General features: G+C 43.4%; 1 protein-coding gene across 2 annotated transcripts in view; it reads left to right on the top strand.

Annotated features, from left to right (window-relative positions):
* The first annotated feature begins 1376 nt into the window (after positions 1-1376).
* Positions 1377-16783, top strand: part of shisa9a (shisa family member 9a) — a 50412-nt gene continuing 35005 nt past the window's right edge. For both annotated transcript variants that reach the window (XR_009234228.1, XM_058621552.1), the window contains exons 1-2: positions 1377-2087; positions 2794-2900. Coding sequence is in view for 1 of the 2 variants with exons in the window: in XM_058621552.1 (XP_058477535.1) it covers positions 1573-2087; positions 2794-2900 (622 nt within the window). In the remaining variant the exon portion in view is untranslated. The remainder of the gene's footprint in view (positions 2088-2793; positions 2901-16783) is intronic.

Raw genomic sequence — 16783 nt, forward strand, 5'->3', positions numbered from 1 at the left:
CAGTCCCAGGAAAGAAAGAACCGGGGTGGGTTTCTCTACGACAGCAGTGAAGCTTCCTCTAAAATGTCATCTGTGTTGTATTTACATTTCAATAATATTAGTACTAGTTTGTTCAGCTGTTTATCACGGATGATGGAACGTCTAATGCGATTTTCAATTCCCGTAGCAGCCTCTGCTGATCTCTATGGGATACACTGATTTTTTTTCTGTGCTCAACAGTCAATAGTTTTGATAATCAATCAATCGGTTCGAGTTTTCAGCTTCTTAAATGTGAATATTTTCTGGTTTCTTTGCTCCATATAACAAAGAAATCATTAAAACCGAATAAGTTTTGGTTTGTTTCATAATTTAAAGGTTTTCAACACCAAACATTTTTTTGACATTTTCTGATATTTTATGGACCAAACAAGTATTCAATTAATCAGGAATATGATCGACGAATTAATCAATTATGAAAAGTCTGTGTAACATTTAGGAGGGTTTACTCTCAAAAATGCAGTATCCAGAAGTATGTTTGTATAAGTGCATAATCGCTTATGAAAAAAAGGACAGGACAAACTACAAATCACAGCGGGATGGTGGTGACTTTACACTTATGGGTATCTCCAATAAATTAATGTGAAAGTCAGGCAAATACATAGGATCAGAAACTCCAGACTCTCAATGAAAGCTCATTCATTCTGAACATGTAAAGTCCAAAATGTTTAAAAAACAACAACAAAAAACAGGTAGTGCTGTGTGGTTGTCTACTGTGTGATTATCATGGTCACACAAAGGTCAGGACCATGGACAGACACTGGAGATTTTCAGCACCACGGACAGAGCTCAACCTAAAACCAGAATCTGACATCCATCGGGATTTGAAAATGTTTTACAGTGTTGTTTCATTTTCATTTAAGTTTGATCACATCGTTGTGTAAAAACACAAATATTTTTCATATTTCTTCAATTTTAATGGAGAAATATTATAATCATCAGATTCGCGCATTTCCTTGATGGCAAAACAGAATAACATTCCGGGGATTTTCTCATAGTATATTCACTTCATTCTCTCTCTCCCTCTCTCTCTCTCTCTCTCTCTCTCTCTCTCTCTCTCTCTCTCCCTCTTCCTCTCTCTCCCTCTCTGTCCCTCCTCTCCTTCAGGCTCTCCCACTCTCAGTTCTTCTATTCGTTCACTGCGCTCTCATCCTCGGTGTGGCTTGTGTCTCTGCCTACTCCTGTGCGTAAGAGCGCACCGATGGATATGTGGTGGTGCACTGCTGAAAACGCGAAATCCGAGACAACTACACGCCTGTGGAGAGACACGTAGATGCGCAGCTGGATATCAGTCATTTAGATGATAATAAATCCAGTCCACTGAGATTAATTTCATTTTACTGTGACTTTATCTTCCTCTCTTTTTTTTTCATTTTGGGTGATGGCGATACGTTAGTCAAGCTTTTCGTCGGCGCGGATGACGGTGCTACTTGGATGTATGTTTCTGGACTTTTCAGCGTATCATGACCGCGCGCCTCTCCCCCTCTCCCCAAGTCTTTTCGTTTCCGCGTGAAGTTGAAAGGAGGAGAAAACACAATGCGAGGGAAATACTTTCTTCTCGGCTTCTTGTTGCTCAAACTTATGGCTCTGGTGTGCAAGGCCGACGGCGAGCCGGGGATGCTCGGAGGATTCGTAATGATCGCCACCTCCAACGGCTCCAGGGAGGAGGAGAGCGTGTCCGAGGAGACCCCGCACACGGAGGACAAATGTCGGGGTTACTTCGACGTGATGGGCCAGTGGGACCCGCCGTTCGTTTGCAAAACGAGCAATTTTCTCTACTGCTGCGGCACCTGTGGCTTCCGCTTCTGCTGCTCCTACAAGCACTCGCGCCTGGACCAGAGCACCTGTAAAAATTATGACACGCCATTGTGGATGAAGACCGGGCAGACTCCGTACAACAAGAAAAACAAGACGCACGACAGCACCAAAGACAAGACGAACTTAATTGTTTACATCATATGTGGAGTAGTGGCCATCATGGCTCTTGTGGGGATTTTCACCAAATTAGGGCTGGAGAAGGCGCACCGACCCCAGAGAGAAAACATGTACAGGTGAGTCCCCCCCCCCCCCCTTCATCATTCATCATCCAACTCTCTCCTCCTCTTCTTCTCTCTGTGCGCTTGTTTACATGGAGATTGCAGTAGTAGCTTATACGCACTCTGGTGATCTGGCGCGCGCAGCGTGTCTTCACTTACCTCATCTGTCTGTGTGAATGTCCACAAAACTGTGTAAGGAGAAAAAACAGGGTTTTAATTACACAGTGTGATAATGCATCTTGCTATAAACGCATTAGAAATATTACAGCTCTCTGCCAAGGCTGTGGTTTCTGGGCAACCAGAACAACTTATGTCATATATCTTGCGTGCAGACTCTTAATGAAGAGGGATGATACTGCGTGCTTTGTCCACTCCAGACAACCATTGTACCAAATGATGTGAGATACTCTCATCGTCTTTATTGCCCCTCCATTGTAATGTGAGATCAGTGAAAAGGCTGTAATACACCTTCACTGTGTCATGTAACAGTGCCAGAGTGCACGTGCAATGACTGCAGGCGAAAAGAAATCAGGACAAATGAGAGCAATGTTCCTCCCCACCACCCACCCCCACCCACATTCATTAGGGAATCACATTGTTTTACACTTTCATGGAAAAATGAGCAGCAGTGCAGCCCAACTGGATAATTAAATTAACCCATGTCATGTATAGTTACTAATGTCTGCCCTCCTCATCCATCACCTCCTCTCCTCTCTGACAGGGCCGTTGCCAGTGTGCTGCAGGGCGGGTGTCCAGGTGAGCAGTATCGCGGGGAGGAGGCCCTGGGGATGCATTCGCAGCACTGTGTTACCAGGACCACAAACCTCCGTGAGCATTTCTCTTTTTTATGCTGGGGGGGGGGTGTTTGACACCTCATTTCTGGCTGTTGTTGTGTGTATAACTTGAAGCAGCACATGGAAGTGTGTGTGTGTGTGTGTGTGTGTGTCAGAAAAAAAAAAGAAGCATCTTTTTAAAACCAACTTGAGTATTGGTGTCAGAGGTAAGGATGTGAGGGATTGGGATTGGAGCAATCGTCTCAGCTAAACTCACCAAAGTTAAATCTGGATGATGGTTCTCAGTGAACACGTCCTCAGAGCTGTGCAGAGTGAGGAGAAAAACACATCCCCGCAGGCTTTTTCCCTTTGTTGCAAATGACAGTGTTTGGATTTTGTTTTATCTTGCATCGGCCAGATATCCATCCATTTCATAACACATTGGAGGAAAAAAAAGAATATCTGCTTGTCTTCCTGCTGCCTTTCAAATCCAGCTGTTATTCACTGTTTTATTTTTGCTCATGCCCACATGATATGATGCGAGAGAGAGAAAGAGGGAGTGTGTGTGTGTGTGTGTGTGTGTGTGTGTGTGTGTGTGTGTGTGTGTGTGTGAAGGCAGATCTGGGGGGGCTGTGAATATGAAGGCTGGTGGTGTTGGGGGGGGGATAGTATACAAAGCGTATGAATGCCATCTATTTTTGTTGCGTCCCGTGGGCTGCTACAGTACCAAGCTTCTTTGTGTTTTTAACACTAAAGATGAAACAGATGAATGCACACAAAACACATGCCCACAAACACACACACACACACACACACACACACACAGCACCCAGATTCCCTTAAAAGTTGCTTTTAAAGTCTATTTAGTTCTTCTGTCAAAGCAAAATTAGACCCTGAGATTATTTCACTTCAAAAATCGAGACCCTTTTGGGCGGTTAGACCTTTTTTTCATGTCTACTATTAAAGGTAAGGTTGGAGATCCTGGAAACTGTTGCTGTTGAATTCAAAAGTCCCCTTTCTTCAGACTTCCCTCCGAAGCTACGTCTCCAGAGCACAGGAACTCGCCATGTTTAGGTTACGCACGGATTCACGAGCGCTGCGCAGCATCGGTAATTTACGGTGCGTTCCGGTGACGGTACACTTTTTTTGGATACTTGGATATGAAAATCAACAAATACTCTTAAAAGATCACAGAGACATGAAGTAGGTCCAGTAGAAACAGAGCCACCATGGCAGTCCTTTGTTTTGGATCGCTCTGCATCAGCCAAGCTTTCCCCAACACCTGCTGATGGCACCTGTTCTGCCGTAATGTTGCTGCAACTGTCGAGCAAGCTAGCCTAAAATCTGGTGTTATTTTACGATTAGTACAGGTGTACGCTCAATTATGGCCGTTCAGTGTGATTGGATGGTGTTTTTAGAGGCGTGTCCATTTCACAGATGACAGTTTTCATTTTTGTGACAATGCATCGATTACAATCAGAAAATGATCTCCCGTCCTACCTTTAAGATTTAAAATGAATAATAAACCTTTAGATGAACTCACATAGTGCGGATTAAGCCTAGGTTCAGCTTCACGTTACTCTCTTTGTGTTTCTCAGTAAAAGCAGTGTTTATGGCCGATGATATTCCTGTGCTGCACACAGGAAGTGATCCGTTTTATGTCAAGAAGCGACCATCTGGCAAAGGGACATGGCTGCAAATAATTTCGGAGAACGATTAAAATTACAAAGACGTACCCATAAAAGTTTCAGAAGTGATTCTACAACTCAACAAAAACAATCTTTCAGCATTTTCACGGGATAAATGCTTCTGACCCAATTCACAAGCTGATCCCCCCCCCTCTGTGTTGGTGAGAGACTGAAACAAACGTGTAATCCTAAAGCAGCTCTCCCTCGACTAACAACAGTGTGACATAACCCTACTCGGCATGAAGCACTACGCCCACAGACGCCTTCAACATCATGAGTGCACACCTCATGGACAAGGGTGAAGGTCAACATTCATCAGAAGCCAAGTTACAGCGATGAGACACACACACACACACACACACACGGTAGCTGTTGGAGGATCCGCACAAATCTTGTTTTCTTCCCTCTTCACTGTGGGAGGGATGAGATAGTGGGCTGGCCTATCACCTGAGCGGCCAATAGGACACTACTGTGGAAATAGAGATTATTGTTATTGCAAATGTGGAACGTGCTCCTGTGAACCCTCTAACCCTCAGGAACCGTGGGTAATCATGTGGAATGTTATTAACCTCCATGATCTGGTGGGATCCTCCTTTGACAGCCACCTGATTGGTTTACGGGGACCTCCTCGCTCAGCGGTGGAGGCGATTTATCCCGGCAGGATCAGGGAGTGCTTAGATATGGATTCGCTGGCCGAGGACGTGTTATTCTTGTTTTAAGTGATTAACGGCAGATGAATAGACTGAAAAGGGCAAGGCGACTTTCCATTTAGAGCATCGCTCTTAAGAGTGCAAAGGACAGAGAATCAGAAGAGCGGTAATTGCAATGTAAAGACACATTTGGGTGTAAAGGGCCACGTGCATGTGTGTGCTCAGATATAGTGCAGGCCTGTGCTGGAAAATCTTTTTTTAGTGCAAAGCACATATTGATTATAGCTTATGGCCAGATTGCCCTATTACTGGCATCAATGAATCAGGTCTGGCATATGTCGCCTGCCAGTGTAGGAGGAGACAATTCCTTTGGGCCTCATGTGACTGTCAGTCACAGCCTGTTATCTGTCCGTCAGCAGAGGAATCATGGATGACCACCGCTGCCGCGTCATTTTTAATCATCTTTATTTCGCTTATTTCTCAGCATAGGCGTAGAAGCGCGAGTGAGGCAAGTGTTCCCTATGTGTGCTCTGCACAAATTTGGTATCCAATGTAAATCTGATAGCCCTGATAGCCCCCCCCCCGTATTTGTAATTTCACAGAGGAAGGATGTGAATACCAGGTCTGAACGGGGACAATGTGCTTACTCCCTGCTGACGTTATTCACATAAGGACAAAACAACATTTAGTGTTGTGCTATGTTTATTTTCGCCTATACTACAATTTATGTGCGTTTAACTTTAAAAAAGTGGTCTAATGTTGTTTAGCTTAACCTATTCTATGGTTGAACTAGTAATATTATATATAATAACCACTGTTGAAGCTCTGAAGGATGGAGCTCTGTCTGTTATATGTATATACTCGACTATTAAAAGTGCTTCTTTGTAATGGAAAAGTCTGACATAACATCAAGCCTTGTCCTTTTAGCACATACAGCAGCCGATGTCATTGTTTCTACTCTTACTGTATCATGGAATGATGACATTAGGTGTGAGATTTAATTTAAACTCACAAATGATTGTACTTTGTAGTTCTGTACTTCACACTTAAGAGCTTCAGATGGGAAAGAGTGTTTTATTTTATTGTATTGAGACAAAACACACACACACACACACACACACACAGCTATAAGCATACACACAGGCTTAATTACCTCATTTTCTGAAATGGGAAGGATGAAATTTTAATAGGTAATTGCTTCAGAGATATTGCACAGGCACTGCCTGCAAAACACTCCGGAGCTGCCGAGTACGTGTGTGTGTGCAAAGTGCATGCGCGCATCGTGCCCGGACCTAAAGTTGCATGATGCAGGCCTGTCAACAGGAGCTGTGCATTTCCTTTCGTTAAGAGTAGGTGAGTGTGACCTTGTCTTCCCAGCTGTCATTTGAGCCTTCAGTGTCAGCGCGGAAAGAGAAGCTGCAGCGAGTGAACCTGCGCGGGGCGGCTCGGGTTGTAGAAACCAAGCAAAAGAGAACTGCGGGAGAGTGAAATGACAGGAGGTAGTTACCTGCGAGGCGTCACTCCGGCTCCGTTTGAAGCTCAGCATCTGTCCTTGTGTTCAAACGTTCCAGCCCCAACCTTGTCTTTCACAAATCATCCACCTTATTTACACCTGGTTGTTTTTGATCCAAGACACTGAGGTTGGAGGAGGTTTTTTTGTTTGTTGTTGTTAATTTGATATGTTCGCGCTTCCACTGCCTGTTTATGAGAAACCAAAGCTTGTCACACACGCAGTATAAAGTGACTCAGACACTCCAGGAACGTGTTCATACACACACTTGAAAACAAAACAAATCCTACTCTCTATTATGTCACCCTGGATGAGGCCGCATCGCTCGCCACCACACAGTGATCGCTGTGAAAACATAAAGTGGCAGTCCTGAGCATTTAAGTCCCTCACACTGTTCAAACCTTTTCGATAAAATACTGCAGCAAACACATTTGTCACTGTCCTGAAGCCTCCAGCAGCTGAGCAGAGTAACTAAATGCCAGGGCAGCAGGCTCCGTCACACCTGGGTGCCGCGAAACAACGGATGGTCAACCCCCCCCCCCCCAACCAGATGTTCCGAGGCCTGAGGCTCAGGTGTGAAGCTCTAAAGAAAATCCACCTTGAGCATTTTAGTCTAAATGTTATCTCCGACTTATTTGAGCAACTGACTGACCAAGCTCGCGGCTACAGTCCGGTTTCTATCACACCTTCTTATGGATATCAAAAACACTACATTACAGGGAGCCAGGTCCCTAAAGAAGGCACTGAAGCGTCTACATTACAGTGCAGGAGTTAGTTAGATGACTAAGAGACTATAATTCACAGGTCCCTCTCAGACTCTCACAACAATCTGCACCGTCTCCCCTCGTCTTCTCTCCAGACTCTCATTCCTGCATCTTCTTTCTGCCTAATTATCTAAATGTGAGCCCCCACTGCATCCCAGAGACTTCATTAGACTCTGGGATGGGGGTTGTGGGGGGATTGGGGGGGGGGTGATCATGTTATTGCTTCCGCATCATCTCTGATTATCTGTTATCTGACTGGTGGTTAAACTTTGCTTTTATTCAAGTGTAGCCTCGACGTTCTTATATTCATCTGTATTTTCATTAACATTGTCATTAGTAGGCCCACCTAGTTTTCTCTGGGCTGTAACTACAGCTATAAAAGTATGTTTACTTTTTTTCATTTAAAATGGCACTTTCAAATAAAAAAAATCAGCATCCAGAAATCTGCTATATATTCAGGGAAACCAGGCATGCACACACTGGTGTAAACAGGCAGTTAATCGTCTCTATGTAGTTGTTTCAGAGAGTATTATTAACAAGAATATTTGACTTGGGCTGGGTATTGCTACTGATTTCGACTCCACTTGACTCAATTTGAATTGAGTCATTCACAGATATTTAAGGGTCCATTCTAATTTTCTTGGTTCTAAAAAGAGATTTTCACAGAAGTAAATGCTGAGTAAGCAGAGAACAGCAAGCACTTTCCATCCATCGTCTATCGCTTTATCCTCCACATGGCAGAGGCCGCTGGTGCCAGTCCCAGCCGACATACACATAGGGCCAAAGGTTGAGCACACACTGGACAGGTCGACAGTCCGCTGCAGGGCCAATACATAGAGGACCAACAACCATTCACTCTCACACTCACACCTACGCTTAACTTAGTGTTTAATTAACCTCTTAGGAAGCGATATTGGATCCTTAAAATTTAGATCGATATGAATCGTAAAATCAATTTTTTGGAGCCAGTGCTCATCAGACAGACGATGAAAGGAGGATCAGGAATAATATCCAAATGTCTCCACGTTTGCTGCCTATACCAAAAAAAAACAGCCCTAGTGTTTTTAAAATTCTTAATTTGAGCATATTTGTAACAGAATTTATGTTTTATTGTTGTTTTTTTAATGAAAATGAAGCAGTATGAGTGTAGCCTAAGCTGGCACGGGTGGGGGGGGGGGGGGCATGAAGGCGTCAACACAGCCTGGGAAAACAAGTGGAGGACTGTCAAAACGGGAAAGGGCTAATAAGATTTAGAACATAGGACAAATGGAAAAGCTCACAAAGTTATTATTTTTACCCATTAGTCCACGATCCAGAATCCTTATTAAGCCACAGACGACCCTGAGCTGTCACACTCACAGTTGAGGCAGGCACTCATTCAGGGGGGGCAATTAGAGAAATTAAATAGTGTCCTCAAAGAGTTGTGTGTAATGCATGCTGCCCGTCCTTCTCTGTCCTTAGTGTTTGACATCTTTCAGCGTGTAATTTCCCGTCTTGTCATTATGGCGTGAAAGATGCAACGGGGATGGTGAATATCTTAACTTCTCATCAGCTCAGCACTCCCTCCTCACGAATATTAATCAGGTCTTTTACTCCCAGGAAGTCACATCTTGCATTTGACAGGTAATTACTGTATGTCTCTTTCTGTGTGTGTGTGTGTGTGTGTGTTTTTACCGGAGAACAAAGTTGTCCAAGAAGTCAACGCTCACTTCCCATGTTGTACGTTACGTGCAATCGCTTTTACAAATGAAATGAAACCCCCTAAAAACTGCAGCGGGCTTAAGTCAAAACCCGACGACATGGATTTATCTCGCTGCGTTTCGGTCTCATTTACCCTGCATTGTGTGATACAGCACTCACAGGCAGTCATGGGATAAGCAGACAGATTTCCCATCTGTATGTTTGAACAGGTGGTTATCACCACTGGTTTCTAATTAACTGCTACGCTGACTCCCCTTAATCGACTGTTTAAATTAATGACTCAAGCCTTTTGCAGAAATTGGGATTAATATTTTGTCAAATGGATTCGCGCGATGACAAATTAACATTTGAATAAGGAAAACTCTGTAGAGTTTATTTGAGATGTTTTCCCGTGCTCCTGTGTTTGTGTCTATGTGTGCATGTTTTGAACGTCTTATTACATTAAAGGAGGAGCGGCTATGATCCGTTGTTAGTATAGAAGTGTTAATATTCACGACTGATGTTTTGATAATAAAATACTGTATATATATATATATATACAATTATTTGTAAGACAAGATGAGCACAAGTTAAAGACTATCAGCAACTCAGTAAAAAGGCTAAACAGCAAGAAAAAACCTTTAAACTGTACTGCATATCTTTTAAATATACATTCAAACCATTACACTGTCCTAGTAAAGTGAAATGTCTGCAAACTGTTTGGATTATGACTGAAAATACAAAGAAGCACGGCCACGGAAAGTTTTAGATGGGAATTTTACTGCTCAAATTCAGCAGTTTGGCAGGATAAGGGCCCACCCACCCGTGCAGTACCACTGTATACACACAAACACTCCCTCTGTCAGGTCTGATAGTATTGCTTGACAGGGTTTTGGTTGAAGATGCAGGACGGGCACATAAATCATGGTACATCATCTGGTCACTGACATGGGGAGGTGGAGTAATGTCATTTCACCACAAATGGGAGGGGTGAATCGCTCCCATTGGGCTCCTGGTCCCAGGAGCCCAGTCATGGAGCCACCGCTACGTGCGGCCCCACGGCGGGTGACCCCCCCCAGGCAAGGCACATGTTCTGTCGCCCTACCCAGTAACCCAGAAGACACACATCAACATAGCACCTCAATCCATGCCTAATGTGCAGAAAACTACTTGTAAACAAGAGATGTCGGAATGTTTTTGCACATATTTACTGTTGATCTAATCCCACGGGATTAATATTACCCTGGGGTATTTGTTCCGGACCTTTTTAGCCCAGGTAAAAGTCCCCGTTATCTTTACTGACATCGTCCGGTAAAGATTACTGATATTCGGTTTCTAATCTAAACTAATCTCGTCCGAATGGGGCTAAAGACAAACAACGACAAAAAACTTCCTCTGTCCCTGAAGTTTGGGAAGCTCCTTTTGAACTTTCTCTTCCTTCACCACACACACACACACACACACACACACACAGAGAGACAATCACATGCATATGGACACCAAATGCACCCTTATGTGTACAGCCTGCACACATACACACAGACACACATAGTGTATTGTCTGTTCCAGGCTTGTGCTCCACACTCGGCCTGGGGGCAGGTAGCAGATTTGCTTGGCTGGCTGATTGATGCCACCAGCGATGTTATGTCACAGGCGGGGGAAAGCTCATGCTGGGGGCTCAATGGTGAACCCGTTGCCCTTCCCCATGTGCCATCTATGTCATTCCTCACACACACACACACACACACACAATCACCAGACTGAGGATTGTGGTTATGGAGAGTGAGCACCTCCTCTTGCCTGCAGGCTTCAGTATGACCTGGCTCAGTCACCACCCTGCCCTGAGGACATCGGGACACATTGGCAACCATCCTGCCACTCTCTCTTGCTCCCCTCATACATACATATGGACACACACACACACACACACACACACAAACACTACAACACACTAACTCATGGCCCCTGCTCCCACCACCGGTCTGACTGAGCGCTGGCCCATGAATATGGGACATGTGGCTGGGCGAAATGCGTCACGATGCTGGGCTCTTGCTCCGACAGATCTTGTGCCGAACTGCCTGTCTGCGAATGACCACCCTGGACTGCCTTACAGAAAGAGAGGAGTTTTGTTTTTTGCCCCCCTGATTGTAGCAATGCCCTGCTCTCAATTCCTCTCAGCTTCTGGCCGCTGTTGCAGTTTCTCTTGGCATTTCTTGTCACTTATGGCAGGAGCTTGTAACAGAATCCCGTCTCCTTTCTACTCCCAGCGTTGTTTTTGTTGCCGTTTCCGAGATGAGATTCTCACTATTTCCCTCCAGAGTATCAGAAATGTCCCCGTCAGCAGCCATTTACATAATACACATGCAACAGGCTGAAAAGGCACGGACAAATATGTTTAGGTTGGCACACCGCACATATTTTGGGCTGGAAAACTGCAGCGGAGTGGAGTCTATAACGGAGCAACAAATCTCTGTTGTCAAAGGATTTGGACCGGGAGGGGGGGGGGTATTAGTTTGGAGCTTTGCTGTCAGGAAAGGTCAGATGATGTCTTCATTTATTTCATCCTCAGCCATGCACATAGGCAGACTCACCTGTGTGTCAAAGAAGTGATCAGGGAGAACTGACTGAATACTTACCTTTATCAGTCACAGGTTCACCTGGTCTTCCTTCTGATCCACGGATAAATGTTAGGTGGCACTGTGAATATGAGCAGAGAGCTTGCTGCCTCACACAAGGAAGGAAGACAGCTTGAATTAGCAACACTTATGATGGAGACGACATCTTTTTTAGAGATAATACATCCATCCATACAGTTTTCTATCCTGCACATGAGGGTCGCGGGGGGGGGTCCTCTCTAATTATAGAGAGGAACAACCATTCAACCCTTCACTCTCACCTACAGTCAATTTAGAGTGACCAATTTATCTAATAACCATATTGCATGTTTTTGGAGAGGAAGTCAAAGAACCCGGAGAAAATCCACGCACACATGGGGAGAACATGCAAACTCCATGCAGAAAGGTCCTGGTCTGGAATCCGGGTCTGGAACCCGGGTCTTCTTGAGTGCGAACTACTACACCAACCGTGTGGCCCTGAGATAATATATTTAATATGCTTATTCTCTGTGTTGCCAAGAGTTAAATGAGAGATTGGACTCCAGTTTCTGGCATTAAATATAAAGCTAGCTCAGCATAAAGATCTGCCGGCAATCCTAAAGTAAGAACGCTATGTAAACACATGTACTTTCAGCCTCCATCAAAACAATAATCATCAAATCCAGTTTGATGAGGCCGAGGTGACTGATCCTCTCCCGTCATTTTACCGCAGTCACTTTGCATCCCTGCTGCTTTGAAGTTGCACACGGTGCACAACAATCAGCGGCTTTGTACAAGCCTCTTTGTTTCTCTCTCTCTCTCTCTCCGCCTCACTTCAGCTGTGACCACTGCGGCAGCGACGGCTCTCGGCTCCACTGAGCAGCTCATCAATATCTGTATCTGTCGCGTGTGTCAAAGAAACACAACACATCATTCAGCCCCGTTTTCGGAAAAAAAGATGAGGCACTCTCGCTTTTTCTGTTCCCTGTCTCCATTCCTTTTTTTTCTCAACAAGGCTTTTAATGTGAAATATCTGCAGGGCCAGTGGACGAAGCCATTGAAAGGTGATGAATGAAACAGTCCGTTACCTTCAATAGAAATACCATAAATCGTTGAGCCTATACTTCTGGTTTGATTTATGACATCCGTAAACCTTTTCCTGAAGAGTTCATTATCTCATTCGCCTGTTTCAGAGCTTCTTCAATAGCACATGATGTTGATTTTGTAAATGATGTTCCACTGTAGAGGAAAAGCCTGTGAAAATAGAGATTCTGGAGGCTTCAAAACACGAGTCATCGCCACCGGCCAATAAATACTTCATGCATTGTCATTTCAAAGCAATCTTTTAAAAATCTGTTGAACTAATATGGAAATTTGGATTGTTTTCTTACCCGTACCATGCTTTTCCTCATGCGCATATATGCAAATGTACCATTTCACATCGTCTCATCTGTTCACAGGGAGCCGCGTGGCACTCTGTCTGCCCACAAAGCAACTTAATAAGCTTTATTATCCCAACAGGCCTTACCTTATTGGAAAATCAGAGCGCACACTTATTAAGGTGGTTGTCCACTGATGTTTAATATGGTGTGCTGTGCATGTGATGACACATTCAACTTTGATTTTGCTCCATTATGGTGAGTAGAAAGCCTGCATGGGCATTTAATACTTCCTTCAAGTTTCTCCATCGCAGTTTGTGATCATACAACTGTGTACGACTTAGCACGTAGAGTTCTTTAACCACCTCCAATGACACAAGGAAGGTTGTTCTTTTTCTAAAGAGCTATGGCAGCAGCACCAAGAGTTGCACAGCAGAGGAATAGGAATTGTAGACAGGCTTGCGTGACAGACATCCAGAGGGAGACGTACCTTCAGATGTCACTGTCAGCCTAACCAGCAGGCATTGACTGAATCAGTCCCCCCTCAGGAATCTTGGGAAATGGAATCTGAAAGTCCCTAATTCTGCTATACGAAGTCTGCTGTAGAACAGTTGTACGTGTCAAGACTGAGGCAGAAATAAAGCAGGAGGTAGATGAGAAAATAAAGACTGGGACAAACAGACGGCGAGAGGAAGTCTTTACCGACACATGAGATGCAAGATATTTCAAACCTCTTCAGGAAGAAACGGGGCAGCAAAAACCTCCCTGATGTTGCACCTCCAGCTTTTAAGTCCACGTCCGCTTTATAACGCGACATCGACGGGAACACGACGGATGCATCCGTCTTGCACTGAACAAGTCAAACATGTGGGTCATTGATTTCTTGTTGCCGGTCGACAGTGAGAGGTTAGTTCATAGATTCACAGAGAGAGAGAGAGAGGAGACAGAACTGGTGCACACATGCCTGTCAACATCTGTCACGTACAGTAGTTTGTTATTGGGGATTTATTACTCCCTTGGTCTTATTTGAGTGGACGTTGATAACCAAATGAATGGATGAATGTTGGGAGCATGGCAACAGAAGGAAACAGCAGCAACCAGGTGGCAAAAAAGAACTTCAAAAAGGAAGAGAAAGTGAAGGGTGAAACTTTTAACCCATCTGTCAACAAGCATTCACCGTATGCTGCTTCCTAATTGCCATACTACACAACACTTATGTCTATATGAAAATGAGGTCAACTGTTTACTTAAAGCTGTAAGTACATATATTAAAATTGAAATTTTGAGGTTATTGTTGACATATTTGGTGTGCTCACTTTCTTTTTTATCTCCAAATAAAGTGTTCTCTGTCGTCTTTAAACGCTTTCCACGAAATTAAAACAGCATCTTAAGAATTCATAGGAGCAGTACTAATGTTTTTTATACATAACCAAGACCAAGTCATTTTTATGAGCAAGCCTAATCATAAAACATTAAAGGTATATTTGTTTTGGAAGTGGAAACTTAAATGAAGTTGAATCAAATACTAATCGTTTTGCCTGAAATCCTAATAAAATCTCAAACTTAGGTTTCTATAGCTCCAATATGCATAAAAACATGTGTTTGTATGTGTGTGAGGGCACATGTGATGTTTTCTTTCTATGTATAATTCATTCGATGCACCTCGCCACAAACAAGATTTATGTGCGACTGCCTCCGCCAACCCAACATATATCTATTTCTTGCCGTCTTCCGAAATTATAGTGCAACACACACACTACTTCGGGTTCTTTTGAGAATGTGAAACTACTACAGCTACTCTTTGTTTTTGTCGGTGAAAAGTTTTGGTAAGCGGAGGTCTCTGGGCTCTGTCTGATTTAGAATGTCGATTAGCCACATACGACAATACCTAATGCATTATGTATGTAATATACATATACATATTTATATATATATATATATATATATATATATATATATATATATATATACCTATTTTTTGCGTTTGACCACAACCTTTCCTGCCATTCCTTTGGGGTGATAGAGTAATGGTATGGTATTGAAAAAAACATCACTCCCTTGCGACCGGTGTTTCTTCAACTAAGAAGTCTATTGGCCGAGGGCTTTACTGCTCCAAACCGTACCGTACTGTACCATGATGGAAACACAGCTTTAAGGCCCCATTCACAACTGCTAACTAGATTTAAGCCAGTCCTGTACATGGTCTGGTACCAAGCTAATCCTTTACACTTGGGCCCCATCATCTTAAAGGAGACTATTAAGATTAAGATTTAATACGATGTGATCCATTATTTAAGACCTCTTTTACAAGATTAGTTTTGAAACAAGTCATCTGGAAACACTACGGCTTTTTGATAGCTAGTTTTACAATGCCTGCGACGTTTGTCAATTTGGTCCAAAAGTCTGCTTTTGTCTGCTTCTGCTCAGCAGTCTGTGTGACAATTTTGTTTGTGTGTTATTGTGTTTGTCCAAATGGATTATTGGTGCTAAAATACAGCACCTTTAATAGCCTATCTTTTTGCCAGCAGTTGCATAATGATGCGTTCATGCAAGGCCCTTGTTTGGAAAGGAGATTATCATCATTATCTGCAGAGACACATGTTTACGGTGCACGTCCACAAACCTGCCAGCCGTGCATGAATATATCACGAGAGGAAAATCAAACGCGTGCTGAAATATCCCTCAGTTGCCTCCGCTCTGTGTCTGGAGGAAACAGTTAGTGTTATACCATTCGGATTAAATTTGCAATAGTCATCTTTTAATTTGATAAAGTTTGACTGGTTTGACTGTCAAAATAAAGTTGTGGAAATGCAGCACTGGCTGACTCAGAACTGCCTCTACCATGTGAGCATTAGCTCAGTCCTAAATTATTTATCCATTTTCTGACTGTGTTTGCTCACCGATATCTCAGGTTTCTCCCCCGGCCACGCCCTCATCCCTGACACTGTAGGAGGAAAGGAGACAGGAGAGGAAACGACGTTAGGAGGGATGTTAGGGAAACCATGTTTTTATGGGGGATAATTTTCCTCCCCAGAAGGCAGTGATTGGCATTAATTACCTAACAGGTGCTAACAGTGATGAGTCTCATAATTAACCATTTTAGTTCATTTGGGAAGACATGAATATGAGCCTGGGGTTGCAGACGTGCTTCTGTGTGTGTGTGTGTGTGTAGTTGAAAAACAGAAATATAAAGATAGAGGTTTAGGTCGTGTCAGAGAGCAGCAGATACTCTCCTGATCAACATTTTAAGACCAGTTGAAAAATTGCAAGAATTTACATTTTGCACCGTTTGCACTGTCTGTGTTAATATGGAGTGACTCATTTTTGTCTAAATGGGGATTTTCCTGCCTGAGAAGAATATATTTCTCATCGGTCTGCAGACACTTCAACTATTCATGATGGAATGTGAAGACTGGAGAACTACACTATGTTGTTTCAAAAACAAACGTCTTTCAGAATTCACCACCGTCCAAACTGACATCCACAAATATCTTAACATCCAAAATCTGAAGCCTCATGGTACAAGAATTTCTTATTTGGCTATTGATGAGGGTGTAATGAAGTGTAAAGGTGTGCACTGTCATGTGGGATTTACCCTTAAAGAACAATGGTATAGCTGCTGGAGCTTCAGAATCCCTATTGTTCACGACATTAACTACTACAAAACTAAACG

Source organism: Solea solea, chromosome 21, assembly GCF_958295425.1.
Source record: "Solea solea chromosome 21, fSolSol10.1, whole genome shotgun sequence".
In the NCBI taxonomy this organism is placed as follows: domain Eukaryota; kingdom Metazoa; phylum Chordata; class Actinopteri; order Pleuronectiformes; family Soleidae; genus Solea; species Solea solea.